Source organism: Ranitomeya imitator, chromosome 5 (assembly GCF_032444005.1).
Source record: "Ranitomeya imitator isolate aRanImi1 chromosome 5, aRanImi1.pri, whole genome shotgun sequence".
Classification (NCBI taxonomy): domain Eukaryota; kingdom Metazoa; phylum Chordata; class Amphibia; order Anura; family Dendrobatidae; genus Ranitomeya; species Ranitomeya imitator.
The window spans coordinates 126,288,579-126,309,986 of record NC_091286.1 but is presented as its reverse complement, the minus strand read 5'-3'; the positions used below and the strand labels follow the sequence as shown (position 1 = coordinate 126,309,986).

Sequence of the window (21,408 nt, the reverse complement as noted above, 5' to 3'; positions counted from 1 at the left end):
ATAGCGATCCGTGACGTTGCAGCGTCCTGGATAGCGATATCGTTGTGTTTGACACGCAGCAGTGATCTGAATCCTGCTGTGACATCGCTGGTCGGAGCTAGAAGGCCAGAACTTTATTTAGTCGCTGGATCACCCGCTGACATCGCTGAATCGGCGTGTGTGACGCCGATCCAGCGATGTGTTCACTGGTAACCAGGGTAAATATCGGGTTACTAAGCGCAGGGCCGCGCTTAGTAACCCGATGTTTACCCTAGTTACCATTGTAAATGTAAAAAAAAAAAAAACACATACTCACATTCCGGTGCCTGTCACGTCACCGGCGTCCGCTTCCCTGCACTCCTCCTGCATCCTGTGTCGGCGTATGTAATCCGTATGTCATCCGTACTGCGTGTTTTTATCGCAGGCTTGCAAAACCGACATACGGCTATACAAGGGATCCATGTGTTAAAAAAAAAAAAAACATATATAATATATATATATATATATATGTCTGTTCTGTCTCCGCCATCTAATATTGTTACCCTGATTATCTGTTTGCATAATTGCAGGTTTCTCAGTATGGATATTCATATCTTTATTTGTTTGTGATGCTTTGGCTCCCTCTAGCGGTCAGAGTTATGTTGGCAGTTCAATCTTCTGTTTTTGTATTATCCATGTCTGATTCTCCTCCTCCTTTGCAATGCATTATGGTAGCTCAGCCTCCATTTCCCTCCATTTTTCCTTTCACTTTCTTCAGTTTGCCTTCAAGGAAAGACGCTTCACTTCATCCCCCTTGCGATTGCATTGCCGGTATGTCTTTATGCTTCCTATAGATATTTCTGCTCTATATTAGCTTAGTTTAACCAGTTGTACTCCTAGTTCAGTTACTAGCTTTCTAAATGTTATGCATAATGTACATCACGTGTAGTATGTATCTGTTCTATACCATGCACTGATTCTATGTATATCATTGTTCACAGTTTCACCGCATCAATATACCACTACGTTTAATAAAGCACAGACTCAACCACAGTCTCCTTATTGGACCCCGGTATAGCGGTTTAGCTGTTTAGCAGAGGGCGCCCTCTGCTGGTTGTCCTCATATGAACTCGAGCCAGGGAGCTTTCTAGGAAAGTTCCCACAATCTAGGAACAGCCAGCAGAGGGCGCCTCACCGCAAATGCAGGTAAATATAGGTCATTGACCTACTTTACCTACATTCTCCGGGGTTTTGCAGACATGAGCAATGTTGCATTAGCAAAGCTCGTGGCTGCAAAATATTTTAACCCCTTCAGATGGATTTACATCGTTGGACTTTACAGATCTGCGGAAGGTAAGGATATTGTTGGTTTATTATGTTTTTTTTGTTACAGAACGAGGGTCTTCAGTGATTGGATTGGGCGTTCAATAAAATATTAAAACAACCTTTGTTTTTATTTCATTAAAATAATGTTTAATATTGTGTTTGTGTATTTTTTTAACCCTTTACTAGTATTGGATTAATAATGGATAGGTGTCATAATTGACGCCTCTCCATTATTAATCTGGCTTAATGTCACCTTACAATAGCAAGGTGGCATTAACCCTTCATTACCCCATATCCCACCGCTACACGGGAATGGGAAGAGAGTGGCTAAGTGCCAGAATAGGCGCATCTTCCAGATGTGCCTTTTCTGGGGTGGCTGGGGGCAGATGTTTTTAGCCGGGGGGGGGGGGGCCAATAACCATGGACCCTCTCCAGGCTATTAATGTCTGCCCTCAGTCACTGGCTTTACCACTCTGGAGGAGAAAATTGTGCGGGAGCCCACGCCAATTTTTTCCGCCATTTAACCCCTTAATTTACTAGCTAGAACGGCCAAATTTTGCATAGACACACTACTGACATTAGTAGTGTGAAATATGCAAAAAAAAATGGGATATGAGATGGTTTACTGTATGTAAACCAGGTCTCATATCATGTCGGGTTTAGGAAGGAGAAAGCAAAAGCCGGTGATTGAATTACCGGCTTTAAAGCTGTCTAGCGCTGGAAGAAATATTAATATATATGTGTCTCACTGACATATATATATATATATATATATATATATATATATATATATATATATATATATATACCTATTCTATGTGTCCACATTTATTCTACCTATTCTACTGTAAGCTGTCAGTGTGATTTTACTGTACACCGCAATGAATTGCCGGCTTTTCTCTCTAACAGCGCTGCGTATTTCTCGCAAGTCACACTGCTGGTCCGTGTGTGATCCGTATTTTTGGGGCTTCCATAGACTTTCATTGACGTTGAATTTGCGCAATACGGTGACAAACGCAGCATGCTGCGATTTTGTACGGCCGTAGAAAGCCGTATAATACTGATCAGTTTAATACGGCAGATAGGAGCAGGGGCATAGAGAATAATTGTGCCGTATGTTTTGCGAGTTTTACGGACGTAGTTTCTGCGCTCTTACGTCCGTAAAACTCGCAAGTGTGAAGCCGGCCTAAGGCTGCCATCACACTAGCAGTATTTGGTCAGTATTTTACATCAGTATTTGTAAGCCCAAACCAGGAGTGGGTGATAAATACAGAAGTGGTGCATATGTTTCTATTATACTTTTCCTCTAATTGTTCCACTCCTGGTTTTGGCTTACAAATACTCATTTAAAATACTGACCAAATACTGCTAGTGTGACGGCAGCCTAAGTGCGTATACTAGGCGTCCTCTGCGGCTTCCTATCTTACATACTTGGCACCACAATAATACAAACAGGAATTGAGAGTGCATTTTTCTGGTTGTCCTCATGTCTGTTCAAAAGTATGGTAGGGTAAACCTATATTTATGTGTTTCCGTGTGTCTGTATTTAGATCTGACATCAGGAGCTCTGTAATTTAGTTGGAGCAGCCTTAAAATATAAATGAAAGATGCTCTAACACAAATATATATTTTTTATCACTTATCTAAAGTCAGTTTTAGTAACTAGTCTTTCAGAAGCCATCAGTACATTACATAATTCTAGAAGTTATGGTCTCAAAATCCAAATTGAAACTCCAAATTGGTAAATATCAAAATGTAAAGGAGACATATTTTTATATAAAAAGTTGAAACTCTACACTACAGAGGTAAAAAAGTATTGTGTTTGGCTTTTGGACTCAGTTTATTGTGAAAACCAGGCCCCTCCAGTAGCGTAAGAGTCTACTGATGGAAAGGGGGGGCTATCTTCCTGATCTGCGTAGTTTGGAAATTTTAAGTATATCTGTAAATTATTATTATTATTTTTTTACAACTTCATAATTTGCCAATATTATTTAAAAAAAACAATGTGATCAGAGCCTAAAATGTAGTGAACGTGATGCCGCAGCATATTTACATTCCATTCTTTTTTTTCTATTGTAGGATATTACTTGGCAAGATGAACATTCTGCACCGTTTTCCTGGGAAACTAGAGTAAGTGTGTGTGTGTGTATGTATGTGTGTGTGTATATATATATAGAGAGAGAGAGAGAGAGAGAGAGACACTTGTGGTGTTCATAAATAAAATGAAATGACCTTATTTGACTTTTCATTCTTGCCCTTTAATAAGATTCTTTTTAAAAGTAAAACTACTTTGGACACTACTTTAGTTAAAAATATTGCATAGTGTGATGACTCTCTTAATTATGCTACACGTATATTTTCAATATGCCAGGAGACATAGACTGATGTTCATATGAGTCTGAATGTTGACTCTTGAATTGATGTTTGTGAATTGTTGATTGGCTACTGTCTACCTATTATATCAGCTTCTGCAGTTTATTGTGTTGCTATCATTGGAGGACAGGGACGCAGGGTCATTGAACAATCGATGTTTGGTAATATGTTATTTACCCATTGTGTAAGTCCCTGTAGCTTGATGACCAGAAAACAGTGAAGGACAAGCTATGTAGATTGATTAATTTCTCAAACAATGAGAGTTAGCCTCATCCCACCTTCCCCCAGACCTGAGGATGATGGCCTGGAGGACAGCTCTGGGTATGAAAAGGATCCCTATCCTTCTACAAGGAGACTCTACAGAACAGCAGCCAGGACATCATGGCTCCATCAAAAGGAATACTGATTTGAGATAGCAGCTTAAGGGACCACGGCCCCAGCTGGAGGAATAAAGATCTGACTCATTGACCATCACTGAACCCTCAAAGATGTTTGGATAAGCCAGGTTGGATCCTCCGGTAATCTGACCCCACATAGTCGGTAGAAGAAGCCAGGTTGGGACAGATCACCTGTCCACATACCTTAATAGACTGTCAGCTTCTTAAGCTTGTCTTCACCTCTTCTCTGTGACTGCCCCCAAAAAGGGGGTGCCACTGGTGGGGGTAGTCTGACATGGAAGCCCAAAATTTGCAGCTGCTCTAATCCAGGCGAGTCAGCAGAAGGGTGAGACCCTGTATTTTGTGACATCTTAGATATTTGCTGGGACTGTTGTATATGTTATTGTCTGTTGGTGGTTCAATAAATTGTCACTGATGACCTCACCTTGTGTTGTCTGAATGGTATTCTGCCCACGGGAAAGAAGTGCAGGTGTTTAGTGGGATGAGTCCTGGTCCATACAGTCTTAAGACAGCCGGGCCAGCGGACGAGAGCACCTACTGAACTTTGTCTCCACACATTGATTGTGAGATAACTTCAGCCCAGGGGCAGACATACCGTTGCTGCGAAGGGCCTCAAACAGTAAAAGGGGCCTACTTTCAACACCAAAGGAACCAGCAGATTTTTTTCAGACCAATAAGGGGGCCCACTGTTGTGAATTCTGTGGCTGAGTTCACTTCTGTGGTCACAAGTGGTATTGCAGTCTCTGGGCTTCCTCCCTCAGGTGTTTTGGTGAGCTCGTTGGCTGCCTTGCTATTTAGCTCCACCTGAGTCTGTCTTCCTTGCTCCTTGTCAATGTTCCAGTGTTGGATCTGAGCTACTGCATCTTTCCTTGGGCCTGCTGCTCTGCTAGATAAGTGCTTCTAGTTTGTTTTCTGTTTTTCCTGTCCAGCTTGCTATTAACTTTTGCTGGAAGCTCTGAGAAGCAAAGGGGTGCACCGCCGTGCTGTTAGTTCGGCACGGTGGGTCTTTTTGCCCCTTTGCGTGGTTTTCGTTTTAGGGTTTTTTGTAGACTGCATAGTTCTCTTTGCTATCCTCGCTCTGTCTAGAATATCGGGCCTCACTTTGCTGAATCTATTTCATTCCTACGTTTGTCTTTTCATCTTGCTAACAGTCATTATATGTGGGGGCTGCCTATTCCTTTGGGGTATTTCTCTGAGGTAAGTCAGGCTTGTATTTCTATCTTCAGGCTAGTCAGCTCCTCAGGCAGTGCCGAGTTGCATAGGTAGTTGATAGGCGCAATCCACTGCTGCTTACAGTTGTGTGAGGATAGATCAGGTACTGCAGTCTACAGAGATTCCACGTCTCAGAGCTCGTCCTATTGTTTTGGGTTATTGCCAGATCTCTGTATGTGCGCTGATTACTGCACGCTGTGTTGCCTGATTGCCAGCCATAACAGTACAAGGAGCCCTTCAATGATTTCCAATAGAGGGAAAAAAGAAATCCTGACATCATTTTTTTTTCTTAGCTCTGTCTTCAGTCTTTTTTTTCCCCTAGACATTAGAGTGCTTCAGGACACAGCTGTGGACATGGATATTCAGGCTCTGTGCTCCTCAATGGATAATCTCGTTGTAAATGTACAAAAGATTCAAGATACTATTGATCAGAAATCGATGCTAGAACCAAGAATTCCGATTCCTGATTTGTTTTTTGGTGACAGAACTAAGTTCCTGAGCTTCAGAAATAATTGTAAGCTATTTTTGGCCTTGAAACCTCATTCTTCTGGTAATCCTATTCAACAGGTTTTGATTATTATTTCTTTTTTGCGCGGCGACCCACAGGACTGGGCGTTTTCTCTTGCACCAGGAGATTCTGCATTGAGTAATGTTGATGCATTTTTCCAGGCGCTGGGATTGCTTTACGATGAGCCTAATTCAGTGGATCAAGCTGAGAAAAATCTGCTGGCTTTATGCCAGGGTCAGGATGATGTAGAAGTATATTGTCAGAAATTTAGAAAATGGTCAGTACTCACTCTGTGGAATGAATCTGCACTAGCGGCTTTGTTCAGAAAGGGTCTCTCTGAAGCTCTTAAGGATGTAATGGTGGGATTTCCTATGCCTGCTGGTTTGAATGAGTCTATGTCCTTGGCCATTCAGATCGGTCGTCGCTTGTGCGAGCGTAAATCTGTGCACCATCTGGCGGTATTGTCTGAGAGTAAGCCTGAGCCTATGCAGTGCGACAGGACTATGACTAAAGTAGAACGGCACGAACACAGACGTCTGAACAGACTGTGTTTCTATTGTGGTGATTCTACTCATGCTATTTCTAATTGTCCTAAACGCACTAGACGGTTCGATAGCTCTGCCGTTATTGGTACTGTACAGTCCAAATTCCTTTTGTCCATTACCTTAATGTGCTCTTTGTCATCATATTCTGTCATGGCGTTTGTGGATTCAGGCGCTGCCCTGAATCTGATGGATTTGGATTATGCTAAACGTTGTGGATTTTTCTTGGAGCCTTTGCGGTGTCCTATTCCGTTGAGAGGAATTGATGCTACACCTTTGGCCAAGAATAAGCCTCAGTACTGGGCCCAGCTGACCATGTGCATGGCTCCTGCACATCAGGAAGTTATTCGCTTTTTGGTACTGCATAATTTGCATGATGTGGTCGTGTTGGGGTTGCCATGGCTACAAACCCATAATCCAGTATTGGATTGGAACTCTATGTCGGTAACCAGCTGGGGTTGTCAGGGAGTACATGGTGATGTTCCATTTTTGTCTATTTCGTCATCCATTCCTTCTGACATCCCAGAGTTCTTGTCGGACTTTCAGGATGTATTTGAAGAGTCCAAGTCTGATGCCCTACCTCCGCATAGGAATTGTGATTGTGCTATCGATTTGATTCCTGGTAGTAAATTCCCTAAGGGTCGTTTATTTAATTTGTCCGTACCTGAACACACCGCTATGCGCAGTTATGTGAAGGAGTCCCTGGAGAAGGGACATATTCGCCCATCGTCGTCACCATTGGGAGCAGGGTTCTTTTTTGTAGCCAAGAAGGATGGTTCGCTAAGACCGTGTATTGATTACCGCCTTCTTAATAAGATCACTGTTAAGTTTCAGTATCCCTTGCCATTGATTTCTGACTTGTTTGCTCGGATTAAGGGGGCTAGTTGGTTTACTAAGATTGATCTTCGTGGTGCGTATAATCTGGTGAGAATCAGGCAGGGAGATGAATGGAAAACGGCATTTAATACGCCCGAGGGTCATTTTGAGTATCTGGTGATGCCGTTCGGACTTGCCAATGCTCCATCTGTTTTTCAGTCTTTTATGCATGACATTTTCCGTGAGTATCTGGATAAATTCTTGATTGTTTACTTGGATGACATTTTGATCTTCTCAGATGATTGGGAGTCTCATGTGAAGCAAGTCAGAATGGTTTTCCAGGTACTGCGTGCTAATTCCTTGTTCGTGAAGGGATCAAAGTGTCTCTTCGGTGTGCAGAAAGTTTCATTTTTGGGGTTCATCTTTTCCCCTTCTACTATCGAGATGGATCCGGTTAAGGTTCAGGCCATCCAGGATTGGACTCAGCCGACATCTCTAAAAAGTTTGCAGAAATTCCTGGGCTTTGCTAATTTTTATCGTCGCTTCATCTGTAATTTTTCTAGCATTGCCAGACCATTGACCGATTTGACCAAGAAGGGTGCTGATTTGGTTAATTGGTCTTCTGCTGCCGTGGAAGCTTTTCAGGAGTTGAAGCGTCGTTTTTGCTGTGCCCCTGTGTTGTGTCAACCTGATGTTTCTCTTCCGTTCCAGGTCGAGGTTGATGCTTCTGAGATTGGTGCAGGGGCGGTTTTGTCACAGAGAGGTTCTGGTTGCTCAGTGTTCAAACCATGTGCTTTCTTTTCCAGGAAATTTTCTGCTGCTGAGCGTAATTATGATGTGGGCAACCGAGAGTTGCTGGCCATGAAGTGGGCATTCGAGGAGTGGCGTCATTGGCTTGAGGGTGCTAAGCATCGCGTGGTGGTTTTGACTGATCATAAGAACCTTACTTATCTTGAGTCTGCCAAGCGCTTGAATCCTAGACAGGCCCGTTGGTCGTTATTTTTTGCTCGTTTTGATTTTGTGATTTCATACCTTCCGGGCTCTAAAAATGTGAAGGCGGATGCTCTGTCTAGGAGTTTTGTGCCCGACTCTCCGGGGTTATCTGAGCCGGCGAGTATCCTCAAGGAAGGAGTCATTGTGTCTGCCATCTCCCCTGATTTGCGGAGAGTGTTGCAGAAATTTCAGGCTAATAAACCTGATCGTTGTCCGGCCGAGAAACTGTTCGTCCCTGATAGGTGGACTAGTAAAGTTATCTCTGAACTTCATTGTTCGGTGCTGGCCGGTCATCCAGGAATCTTTGGTACCAGGGAGTTGGTTGCTAGATCCTTCTGGTGGCCATCTCTGTCACGGGATGTGCGTGCTTTTGTGCAGTCCTGTGGAATTTGTGCTAGGGCTAAGCCCTGCTGTTCACGTGCCAGTGGGTTGCTTTTGCCCTTGCCGGTCCCGAAGAGGCCTTGGACACATATTTCGATGGATTTCATTTCTGACCTTCCCGTTTCTCAAAAAATGTCTGTCATTTGGGTGGTCTGTGATCGCTTTTCTAAAATGGTCCATCTGGTGCCCTTGGTTAAATTGCCTTCCTCCTCTGATTTGGTGCCTTTGTTCTTCCAGCATGTGGTTCGTTTACATGGCATTCCTGAGAATATTGTTTCTGACAGAGGTTCCCAGTTTGTCTCGAGGTTCTGGCGAGCCTTTTGTGGTAGGATGGGCATTGACCTATCTTTTTCCTCGGCCTTCCATCCTCAGACTAATGGCCAGACCGAACGAACCAATCAGACCTTGGAAACATATCTGAGATGTTTTGTTTCCGCTGACCAGGATGATTGGGTGTCATTTTTGCCGTTGGCTGAGTTCGCCCTTAATAATCGGGCCAGCTCGGCTACCTTGGTCTCTCCATTTTTCTGCAATTCTGGGTTCCATCCTCGTTTCTCTTCAGGACAGGTTGAGTCTTCGGACTGTCCTGGTGTGGATTATGTGGTGGACAGGTTGCAGCAGATCTGGACTCAGGTAGTGGACAATTTGACCTTGTCCCAGGAGAAGGCTCAGCTTTTCGCTAATCGCAGACGCCGTGTGGGACCCCGACTTCGTGTTGGGGATCTGGTTTGGTTATCTTCTCGTCATATACCTATGAAGGTTTCCTCTCCTAAATTTAAACCTCGTTTTATTGGTCCGTATAGGATTTCTGAGATTCTCAATCCGGTGTCTTTTCGTCTGACCCTCCCAGACTCCTTTTCCATACATAATGTATTCCATAGGTCGTTGTTGAGGAGATACGTGGCACCTATGGTTCCATCTGTGGAGCCTCCTGCCCCTGTTTTGGTGGAGGGGGAATTGGAGTATATTGTGGAGAAGATTTTGGATTCTCGTGTCTCTAGACGGAAACTCCAGTATCTGGTCAAATGGAAGGGTTATGCTCAGGAAGATAATTCCTGGGTTTTTGCCTCTGATGTCCATGCCCCAGATCTTGTTCGTGCCTTTCATGTGGCTCATCCTGGTCGGCCTGGGGGTTCTGGTGAGGGTTCGGTGACCCCTCCTCAAGGGGGGGGTACTGTTGTGAATTCTGTGGCTGAGTTCACTTCTGTGGTCACAAGTGGTATTGCAGTCTCTGGGCTTCCTCCCTCAGGTGTTTTGGTGAGCTCGTTGGCTGCCTTGCTATTTAGCTCCACCTGAGTCTGTCTTCCTTGCTCCTTGTCAATGTTCCAGTGTTGGATCTGAGCTACTGCATCTTTCCTTGGGCCTGCTGCTCTGCTAGATAAGTGCTTCTAGTTTGTTTTCTGTTTTTCCTGTCCAGCTTGCTATTAACTTTTGCTGGAAGCTCTGAGAAGCAAAGGGGTGCACCGCCGTGCTGTTAGTTCGGCACGGTGGGTCTTTTTGCCCCTTTGCGTGGTTTTCGTTTTAGGGTTTTTTGTAGACTGCATAGTTCTCTTTGCTATCCTCGCTCTGTCTAGAATATCGGGCCTCACTTTGCTGAATCTATTTCATTCCTACGTTTGTCTTTTCATCTTGCTAACAGTCATTATATGTGGGGGCTGCCTATTCCTTTGGGGTATTTCTCTGAGGTAAGTCAGGCTTGTATTTCTATCTTCAGGCTAGTCAGCTCCTCAGGCAGTGCCGAGTTGCATAGGTAGTTGATAGGCGCAATTCACTGCTGCTTACAGTTGTGTGAGGATAGATCAGGTACTGCAGTCTACAGAGATTCCACGTCTCAGAGCTCGTCCTATTGTTTTGGGTTATTGCCAGATCTCTGTATGTGCGCTGATTACTGCACGCTGTGTTGCCTGATTGCCAGCCATAACAGCCCACTTTATGATGAGCTAATTCAGTTTGATTTATATATTATTATTTATCTATTCATAATCTCTATCCTCTGTTCTTACATCACATTGGAGGGGAAGGCCTTTTATGTTGTAATTGAACATCACATATGGTCATATGATACTACCAGCCACCTGGCCTTCTTTTCTCACTCTATTCCTTATAGGGAAGAGGTAGGAGATTAGGGACAGCCATCGCACGAACGGGGGTGCCATTCTCGTTTTGTCTCTTAGGGTGCCAACCTCCGCATCTAGGTAGGCGTACATCTATAGGTTTTTTTCAGCTTCTAGGGATATCTCACGTATATCTGTACACCCTTGGTACTAAGTATAAGATAATACACGTGTGTATCACTTATATTGCCTTATATCTGAAGTATTATACGTGTATTTTTCAATTTATATTGTTCTTGACTGTATTTTTTATCAGTCTACAATTGTTCTGGGGGATCATTTTTTTCCCTTTTCTGAGTTGACTCATCACGTAGGGCCCTTTTTCCGGGTATTTAATTATTTTTCATTTGGTTATTTAACCCCTTTCTGACATCGGACGTACTATCCCGTCGAGGTGGGGTGGGCCCCCATGACCATGGACGGGATAGTACGTCCAGCGCGATCGGCGGCGCTCACAGGGGGAGCGCCGCCGATCGCGGCCGGGTGTCAGCTGCCTATTGCAGCTGACATCTGGCACTATGTGCCAGGAGCGGTCACGGACCGCCCCGGCACATTAACCCCTGGCACACCGCGATCAAAGATGATCGCGATGTGCCGGCGGTGCAGGGAAGCATCGCGCAGGGAGGGGGCTCCCTGCGGGCTTCCCTGAGCCCCCCGCAGCAACGCGATGTGATCGCGTTGCTGCGAGGGTCTTACCTCCCTCCCTGCCTGTTCCAGACCCGGATCCAAGATGGCCGCGGATCCGGGTCCTGCAGGGAGGGAGGTAGCTTCACAGAGCCTGCTCAGAGCAGGCACTGTGAAGCAGCCTGCACTGCTATCAGATCGGTGATCTGACAGAGTGCTGTGCAAACTGTCAGATCACCGATCTGTGATGTCCCCCCCGGGACAAAGTAAAAAAGTAAAAAAAATTTTTTTCAAATGTGTAAAAAAAAAAATAAAAAAAAATATTCCAAAATAATGAAAAAAAAAATATTATTCCCATAAATACATTTCTTTATCTAAATAAAAAAAAACAAAACAATAAAAGTACATATATTTAGTATCGCCGCGTCCGTAACGGCCCGACCTATAAAACTGGCGCACTAGTTAACCCCTTCAGTAAACACTGTAAGAAAAAAAAAAAGAGTCAAAAAACAACGCTTTATTATCATACCACCGAACAAAAAGTGGAATAACACGCAATCAAAAAGACATATAAATAACCATGGTACCGCTGAAAACGTCATCTTATCCCGCAAAAATCGAGCCGCCATACAGCATCATCAGCAAAAAAATAAAAAAGTTATAGTCCTGAGAATAAAGCGATGCCAAAATTATTATTTTTTCTATAAAATAGTTTTTATCGTATAAAAGCGCCAAAACATAAAAAAATGATATAAATGAGGTGTCGCTGTAATCGTACTGACCCGAAGAATAAAACTGCTTTATCAATTTTACCAAACGCGGAACGGTATAAACGCCTCCCCCAAAAGAAATTCATGAATAGCTGGTTTTTGGTCATTCTGCCTCACAAAAATCGGAATAAAAAGCGATCAAAAAATGTCACGTGCCCGAAAAAGTTACCAATAAAAACGTCAACTCGTCCCGCAAAAAACAAGACCTCACATGACTCTGTGGACCAAAATATGGAAAAATTATAGCTCTCAAAATGTGGTAACGCAAAAAATATTTTTTGCAATAAAAAGCGTCTTTCAGTGTGTGACGGCTGCCAATCATAAAAATCCGCTAAATAACCCGCTATAAAAGTAAATCAAACCCCCCTTCATCACCCCCTTAGTTAGGGAAAAATTAAAAAAATGTATTTATTTCCATTTTCCCATTAGGGTTAGGGCTAGGGTTAGGGCTAGGGTTAGGGTTTGGGTTGGGGCTAAAGTTACAGTTAGGGTTTAGATTACATTTACAGTTGGGAATAGGGTTGGGATTAGGGTTAGGGGTGTGTCAGGGTTAGAGGTGTGTTTAGGGTTACCGTTGGGATTAGGGTTAGGGGTGTGTTTGGATTAGGGTTTCAGTTATAATTGGGGGGGGTTTCCACTGTTTAGGCACATCAGGGGCTCTCCAAACGCGACATGGCGTCCGATCTCAATTCCAGCCAATTCTGCGTTGAAAAAGTAAAACAGTGCTTCTTCCCTTCCGAGCTCTCCCGTGTACCCAAACAGGGGTTTACCCCAACATATGGGGTATCAGCGTACTCAGGACAAATAGGACAACAACTTTTGGGGTCCAATTTCTCCTGATACCCTTGGGAAAATACAAAACTGGGGGCTAAAAAATAATTTTTGTGGGGAAAAAAAAGATTTTTTATTTTCACGGCTCTGCGTTATAAACTGTAGTGAAACATTTGGGGGTTCAAAGTTCTCACAACACATCTAGATTAGTTCCCTGGGGGGTCTAGTTTCCAATATGGGGTCACTTGTGGGGGGTTTCTACTGTTTAGGTACATTAGGGGTTCTGCAAACGCAATGTGACGCCTGCAGACCATTCCATCTAAGTCTGCATTCCAAATGGAGCTCCTTCCCTTCCGAGCTCTGCCATGCGCTCAAACGGTGGTTCCCCCCAACATACGGGGTATCAGCGTACTCAGGACAAATTGGACAACAACTTTTGGGGTCGAATTTCTCCTCTTACCCTCGGGAAAATACAAAACTGGGGGCTAAAAAATAATTTTGGGGGGGAAAGATTTTTTTTTCTAATTTTCACGGCTCTGCGTTACAAACTGTAGTGAAACACTTGGGGGTTCAAAGCTATCACAACACATCTAGATGAGTTCCTCAGGGGGTCTAGTTTCCAAAATGGTGTCACTTGTGGGAGGTTTCTACTGTTTAGGTACATTAGGGGCTCTGCAAATGCAATGTGACATCTGCAGACCATTCCATCTAAGTCCTCATTCCAAATGGAGCTCCTTCCCTTCCGAGCCCTCCCATGCGCCCAAACAGTGGTTCCCCCCACATATGGGGTATCAGTGCACTCAGGACAAATTGGACAACAAATTGTTTGGTCCAATTTCTCCTGTTACCCTCGGGAAAATACAAAACTGGGGGCTAAAAAAATAATTTTTGTGGGAAAAAAATTTTGTTTTATTTTTACGGCTCTGCATTATAAACTTCTGTGAAGCACTTGGTGGGTCAAAGTGCTCACCACACCTCTAGATAAGTTCCTTAGGGGGTCTACTTTCCAAAATGGTGTCACTTGTGGGGGGTTTCAATGTTTAGGCACATCAGTGGCTCTTCAAACGCAACATGGCGTCCCATCTCAATTCCTGTCAATTTTGCATTGAAAAGTCAAACGGCGCTCCTTCCCTTCCGAGCTCCCCCATCCGCCCAAACAGTGGTTTACCCCCACATATGGGCTATCAGCGTACTCAGGACAAATTGTACAACAACTTTTGGGGTCCATTTTCTCCTGTTACCCTTGGTAAAATAAAACAAATTGGAGCTGAATTAAATTTTTTGTGAAAAAAAGTTAAATGTTCATTTTTATTTAAACATTCAAAAAATTCCTGTGAAGCACTAGAAGGGTTAATAAACTTCTTGAATATGGTTTTGAGCACCTTGAGGGGTGTAGTTTTTAGAATGGTGTCACACTTGGGTATTTTCTATCATATAGACCCCTCAAAATGACTTCAAATGAGATGTGGTCCCTAAAATAAAATGGTGTTGTAGAAATGAGAAATTGCTGGTCAACTTTTAACCCTTATAACTCCCTAACAAAAAAAAATTTTGGTTCCAAAATTGTGCTGATGTAAAGTAGACATGTGGGAAATGTTACTTATTAAGTATTTTGTGTGACATATCTCTGTGATTTAATTGCATAAAAATTCAAATTTGGAAAATTGCGAAATTTTCATAATTTTCGCCAAATTTCCGTTTTTTTCACAAATAAACGCAGGTACTATCAAAGAATTTTTACCATTGTCATGAAGTACAATATGTCACGAGAAAAAAATGTCTGAATCACTGGGATCCGTTGAAGCGTTCCAGAGTTATAACCTCATAAAGGGACAGTGGTCAGAATTGTAAAAATTGGCCCGGTCATTAACGTGCAAACCACCCTTGGGGGTAAAGGGGTTAATAAAGTAAAAAATTTTACCTGGAGGAAACCCACGCAAACATGGGGAGATCATTTAGGCTATGTTCACACGTTCCTGATTTCCCTCCTTTTATTTCAGGACTAAAAACCGCAGCTCTTGGCAGAAAACGCAGGTCCTTTTTTTGGTGCTTTTTTGATGCGTTTTTTGATGCGTTTTTTATGCAGTTTTCTATGCAGAGTCTGTGTGTTTTCTAGGAAGTTTTTTTAGGGTTAAAATGGCTGAAAATACCCTAACCCTACCCCTAACCCTACCCCTATTCTAACCTTAGTGGAAAAAAAAAAATTCTTAATTTTTTTTATTGTCCCTACCTATGGGGGTGACAAAGGGGGGGGGTCATTTACTATTTTTTTTATTTTGATCACTGAGATAGGTTATATCTCAGTGATCAAAATGCACTTTGGAACGAATCTGCCGGCCGGCAGATTCGGCGGGCGCACTGCGCATGCGCCCGCCATTTTGCAAGATGGCGGCGCCCAGGGAGAAGACTGCCGGCCGGACACCGGGAGGCCGGGTATGTATAAGGAAGGGAGATGAGGGCACGGGGGGGCGTCGGAGCACGGGGGGGTGGCATCAGAGCATGGGGGGGGTGGGATTGGGGTACGGGGGGCAGCCACACTGCAGCGGTTCTGCACCACAAACCGCAGTAAAACCCGCAGATATATTTTTCATCTGCGGGTTTTACAGCGGGTTTGACCTCACAATGGAGGTCAATGGGTGCAGAACCGCTGCAGTTTTGCAAAAAGAAGTGACATGGTACTTCTTTTTTACCGCGGCTATTCAGTGCGGCTTTTTTCGCGATTTTCTGCAATGTGGGCACAGCAGTTCCTGTTTTCCATAGGGTACATTGTAATGTACCCTGCATGGAAAACAGCTGCGGACCCGCAGCGGGAAAATCGCGGCGATTCCGCATGAAAAAAGGATGGTGTGAACATCGCCATAAACTGTTTTTCTTTTGTGCGTATTGGAACAACACAAAAAAAAAAAACAGGAAAAGATGGCAAACTGGACATAATTTTACACATAACCCCCAAAATGAGCCAGACAAAATTGTTGGCACCTTTCCAAAATTGTGGGTAAGCTACTTTGTTTCAAGCATGTGATGCTCGTTCAAACTCACCTACGGCTAGTAACAGGTGTGGGCAATATGAAAATCGCACCTGAAGCCAGATAAAAAGGGGAGACGTTTACTCAATCTTTGCATTGTGTGTCTGTGTGTGCTACACTAAGCATTGAGAACAGAAAGAGGGAAGAAAACTGTCTGAGGACTTGAGAGCCAATATTGTTGAACAATATGAACAATCTCAAGGTTACAAGTCCATCTCCAGAGATCCTGATGTTCCTTTGTCCACAGTGTGCAATATAATCTAGAAGTTTAAAACCCATGGTACTGTAGCTTATCTAGCTGGAAGTGGACGGCAGAGAAAAATTGATGAAAGGTTGTAACACAGGATAATCCGGATGGTGGATAAACTGCCCCAATCAAGTTCCAAAGAAATTCAAACTGTCCTGCAGGCTCAGGGTGCATCAGTGTTAGCACCAACTACGTGTCGACATATGAATGAAATGAAATGCTATGGCGGGAGACCCAGGAGGACCCCACTGCTGACACAGAGACTTAAAAAAGTTAGACTGCAGTTGGCCAAAATGTACATGAGTAAACCAAAATCCTCGTGGGAAAGCGTCTTATGGACAGAGGAGACAAAGATAGATTTTTTTGTAAAGCTCATAATTCTACTGTTTACCTAAAATAGAATGTGCCCTACAAGGAGAAGAACAAAGTACCTACAGTAAATATAGTGGAGGTTCAAAGATGTTTTGGGGTTGTTTTGCTGATTCTTGCATTGGGTGTCTTGACTGTGGGCAAGGCATCATGAAATCTGAAGATTACTAACGGATTTTGGGTTTCAGCGCAGTGCCCTGTGTAAGAAAGCTGGGTTTGCGTCCTAGGCCATGGGTCTTCCGGCAGGACAATGACCCCAAACATACTTCTAAAGGCACACAAAAATGGATGGAAACAAAGCCCTGGAAAGTTCTGCAGTGGCCAGCAATAAGTCCGTATCTAAATCCCATTGATCACCTGTGGAGGGATCTTAAAATTGTAATAACACAAAAAAATAATTTTCTGGGAGAAATACCATATTTTTTGGACTATAAGATGCACCGAACTATGATACGCACCTAGGTTTTGGAGGAAGATTTAGAAAAAAAATTGAAGCAAAAAATATGGTCAATTCTGTACTTAATCTGGTATGATTGGCCCCCATCCCAATCCTGGTATGCAATGCCCCATCCTTATCCTGGTATGATTGGCCCCCATCCCCGCCTTGGTATGTATGGCCTCATCCTTATCCTGGTATGATCAGAAAAACATAAAAAAAAAACATTACACTTACCTTCTTGTGTTCCCTCGCAGCGTCTAATTCCGGTGCCAGCAGCTGATTTATGCTTGTAAGCAGCACGTGGCAGGCAGGGCTGTGGAGTCGGAGTCGTGGAGTCGGAGTCTGACCCCATTTTGGTGAATTTGGAGTCGGTATAAAATGGACTGACTCCAACTCCTAAAATATATCATAAATTTGGTACAGTAGTTCAATGCAGTTTGTATGGAATATTTTTTTCATAAGAATTTGGTAAAGATATGAAATGTCCTATAAATGTCTGTTCTATTCCTGATCTAAGGTCTAGACTTTCAGCTGAGATGAATCTGTGCTGCAGTTTATGTTCATGATAAGTAGTGAAGCTCCTCATCTACAGATAAGGGGAAAAAATAACAAACACAGGGAAGGAAAGCCTTCTTCATCTCAAAACTTCTGGAGTGAACAGGAAAGCAGGATTAAGGAAGGTAAGTACTTCCTAATGGATATCTAAACTTTCAATAAACTGTGCATAAATCAATCGTCCAGTATATGTTGTCTCTGTATGCTTGATGTTTTAGTTTGTTTTTCCTCTTAGCTCATGTTTGGAGAAATTAGCTGGCCTGATGACTTATATACACTATACATAGAATATAAGGAGGAAAAACTGTTTTCTAACATCTCAAATTCAGAAATACAGTAACAGGATCGATGATAACATATATATTTGTGTGTGTGTGTTCTGCAATACGATTCAGCACAAACATGCTCACTCCCTCCTCCCCTCTTCATAGACTGTGAAGAAATAAGATGTGAAGCATTTAGTGAGCTGTACCCTGAGACAAGCCTGACATTGAAAGTTCAGCATAAAGCTAGCTAACATATTTTACAAACTTTATGCTTATCATCTGTCCTATTGATGTATGCAAAGATTGTTTTATTTATATCCTAAATTATACAGTTCATGATTCCCTACTCTTGCAAGAATTACAATATACCTTATTTTTTTAAAGGACAAAAATATTTTGAGAGCGAATTTACATAATTACAAAATGTCTAAGAAGCATCTTATGAAGTCAGCTGTATTTGAGCATTTTACAGCGACCCGAGATAAAAAACATTTTGTGTGTCAGTGTATAAGTGACCCAGATGAAAACAAATGCTGTGATGCCAAAATCAGTGCATTCTCAGGCAGTGATAAAAATGCTCCTTCAAGAGCTTCCAATCTAAGAAGACATTTCCAACGCTGTCACCCATAAATTTACAAAGCTGTGATTGAAAAAGATCACAGCAGCACCATGAAACCAGAGACCAGCACTTCCCGCCAGGCAAAGGAGGAGGAAAGAGCATCTCAAACATCAGTTACAAGATATTTTGTAAGTGACAAAGTTACTGCAACAATGACAGATGTGCTTGAAAGACAGCTCATCGAGCTTATTGTGAAGGACTGTGTACCATTATCATTATTTGCATGACCAGCTTTTATAGCTCTTAATGGAGAAATGGCCCACAAACTTGGTGTTTCTCTTGAAAGAGAAAATATAAGAAAATTAGTGATTGAAGAAGCCATTAACCAAAAGGAAGATCTTAAAAAGACTCTCGAGATGATTTGTATTTCTTAAAATGGATGCCTGCACACGTCACAGAGTGAAATATTTTGCTATCAATGATATGTTTGTGACAACAAAAAAATTGTTACTATGATGCTGCATTAAAAGATACAGCAGCCAGTTTCTCCACACCTTAGTGGAAAAAGTTCTACAAGATTATGACATAAAAAAACAGGTTCTTGCTAGTGTAACTGATAATGCTGCAAACATGATACGTACAATTAAACTGATGAATGAGAATAATGAAGGTGAACAGCAGCTAGAAGAACAGTTCACATTCAGTATGTTGGAGGTGGAAGGCCACAGTCCTATTCCCATAACGGAGGAACAAACAGATATTACTACAGAAGAACATCAAAATGATTCTTTAAAATTAGATGATCTTGTTGAAGCTGCTTCACACCTCTTTCCTATTCATCACATGCGCTGTGTTGTGCACATGCTGCAGCTGGCAATAAGAGATAGTCTGGAAGAGGGACATGCTGGAACTCTTATTAGCAAAGTGAGGAAATGGGCTATGCTGCCAGAACCCCTAAAATTGATTCCATCCTGAAGAGACGTGCTGGAAAAGGGGCAATTGTGGATCAAGCCACTCGGTGGGGCAGCACCTATTTAATGATTATTGATTGTTTAAGCTGAATCCCTTCCTTGTAGATATGGCCAGCCCCCAGGTAACACTACATGAAGTTCAATGGACACAGGTGGCTGAATTGAAGGAATTTCTTCATCACCCATTTAAAGTGACTGAAAAGTTACAAGCTGAGAATTTAACTCCTGGCATTTTTATACAGGAGTGGAAGAACTTGTTGTTTTGCCTGTCCCAAAGAGGAGGTTTAAAGGGAACCTGTCACCCCCAAAATCGAAGGTGAGCTAAGCCCACCGGCATCAAGGGCTTATCTACAGCATTCTAGAATGCTGTAGATAAGCCCCCGATGTAACCTGAAAGATGAGAAAAAGAGGTTAGATTATACTCACCCAGGGGCGGTCCTGTTGAGGGCAGAGCAAAGTACTGCAGTGCGCAGGCACCGGGAAAGGTCAGAGAGGCCCAGCGCCTGCGCACTGCAGTATTTTGCCCTGCCCTCAACAGGGCAGACAAAGTACGCCTGCGCCGGAGCCGCGGCGTGAAGACAAGAAGAGGACGTCATCCTATGAAGATGGGAGGCCCCGGACCGCGACGCCCATCGGACCAGACCGCAGCCGGAACGTCCCTGGGTGAGTATAACATAACCTCTTTTTCTCATCTTTCAGGATACATCGGGGGCTTATCTACAGCATTCCAGAATGCTGTTTTTTTCCGCAGCATGTGCACTGCGGATTTTGTTTTCCATATGTTTACATGGAAAACAGCTGCAGATCCGCAGCGTCAAATCCGCTGCGGATCCGCAGCAAAATCCGCAACATGTGCACATAGCCTTAGCCTACGACTCCACAGCCCTTATGGCAGGGATGTCATGCGCTGCTTAAAAGCCGAAGGATATCTGCCGGAATTCTCATTTCTCCCCACGCCGGAACTATGTAGATGGAGGACAGTGAGTATTCATTGCTCTTTAGTAGCGCGCGCAATGTTAGCCGCAGGCTTCCTGCAGCGCTGGGCAGTCACATGTCCCCGCTGCTAAAGGGAATGAATATTCACTGCATCCCACGCCTATGGGAGTGGAGAGCATTAAATATTCAGTCCCTTTAATATCGGGGGCACGTGAAAGCCCGGCAGTTGCAGGAAGCCTGCTAACACTGTGCGTGATACTAAAGAGCAATAAATACTCACTGCCCTCCACGCACATAGTCCCGATGTGTGGAGTAGTGAGTATTCCGTTAGCTGACCTTTGGAGCAGCTGCTGGCACCGGAACAAGATGCTGTGAGGGAGCGAAGTAAGGTAAGTGTAATGTTTTGGGTTTTTTTCTTTAAATGTTTTTCTGATGGGCCCTGCATATCAGGATGGGGTCCAATCATACCAGAATAAGGGTGAGGCCATGCATACCAGGATGCTATTAAAGACATATGAATAGTCCATATAAAAAGAGAAGAAAGTATGACGGCACCAGGATAGATGGTTTTAGATGGCCTTCAAGTGAGCAATTTACTGCAGCAATCAAAGTCTCTCATGGCAATCGGACTAACGGAATATAATCGCACTGTGGTGCTCTACCAAACAGTAATTCGTATTGAACATCCAAAGAAAAAGAAAAGGTGGCACTCACCAAGCGATGTATTAAAAATCCTTTATTCTTCCATATATCGGAGTAAGGACATGCCTTTTGGGCTGCAGGTAAAACGAGAGGGTGCGGGGAGTGAACCGGACAACGGCCGTTTCGCGCACGATGCGCTTCAACGGGTCCAGGTGGAGTGCCACCTTTTCTTTTTCTTTGGATGTTCAAGACATATGAATATTCACGGTCCTCCACGCCCATGGGCGTGGAATGCAGTGAATAATCATTTCTCTTTAGCAGCGGGCACAGGCTTTAGTTGCAGTAGCCGACTCCTGCTTCCTGTGACCCGCTGCCGCTCCCGCACCTCCTCACCACAGCCAGAACAGGTACATCCGGACTATGAGATGCACCCTCCCTCTCCCCCCCAATTTTCCTCCACATTTTTGGAGGAAAAAAGTGTATTATAGTCTGAAAAATACGGTACTTAATTTTCTGGAACAAATTCAAGGGTGCCATGACTGTATTGCAAAGGGTGTGCAAACAAATCTTAAGATGAGGGTGCCAACAATTTTGTCCAGCACATTTTTGGGT

At 43.4% G+C, this 21,408-nt stretch overlaps 1 protein-coding gene across 1 annotated transcript in view; it reads left to right on the top strand.

The window, feature by feature from the left end:
• The window catches only part of C5H1orf198 (chromosome 5 C1orf198 homolog), a 92,679-nt gene that overhangs the window by 33,381 nt on the left and 37,890 nt on the right, over positions 1-21,408 (top strand). Inside the window, exon 2 of the mRNA XM_069769127.1 lies at positions 3,364-3,414. Within this exon, the coding sequence (XP_069625228.1) occupies positions 3,364-3,414 (51 nt within the window). The remainder of the gene's footprint in view (positions 1-3,363; positions 3,415-21,408) is intronic.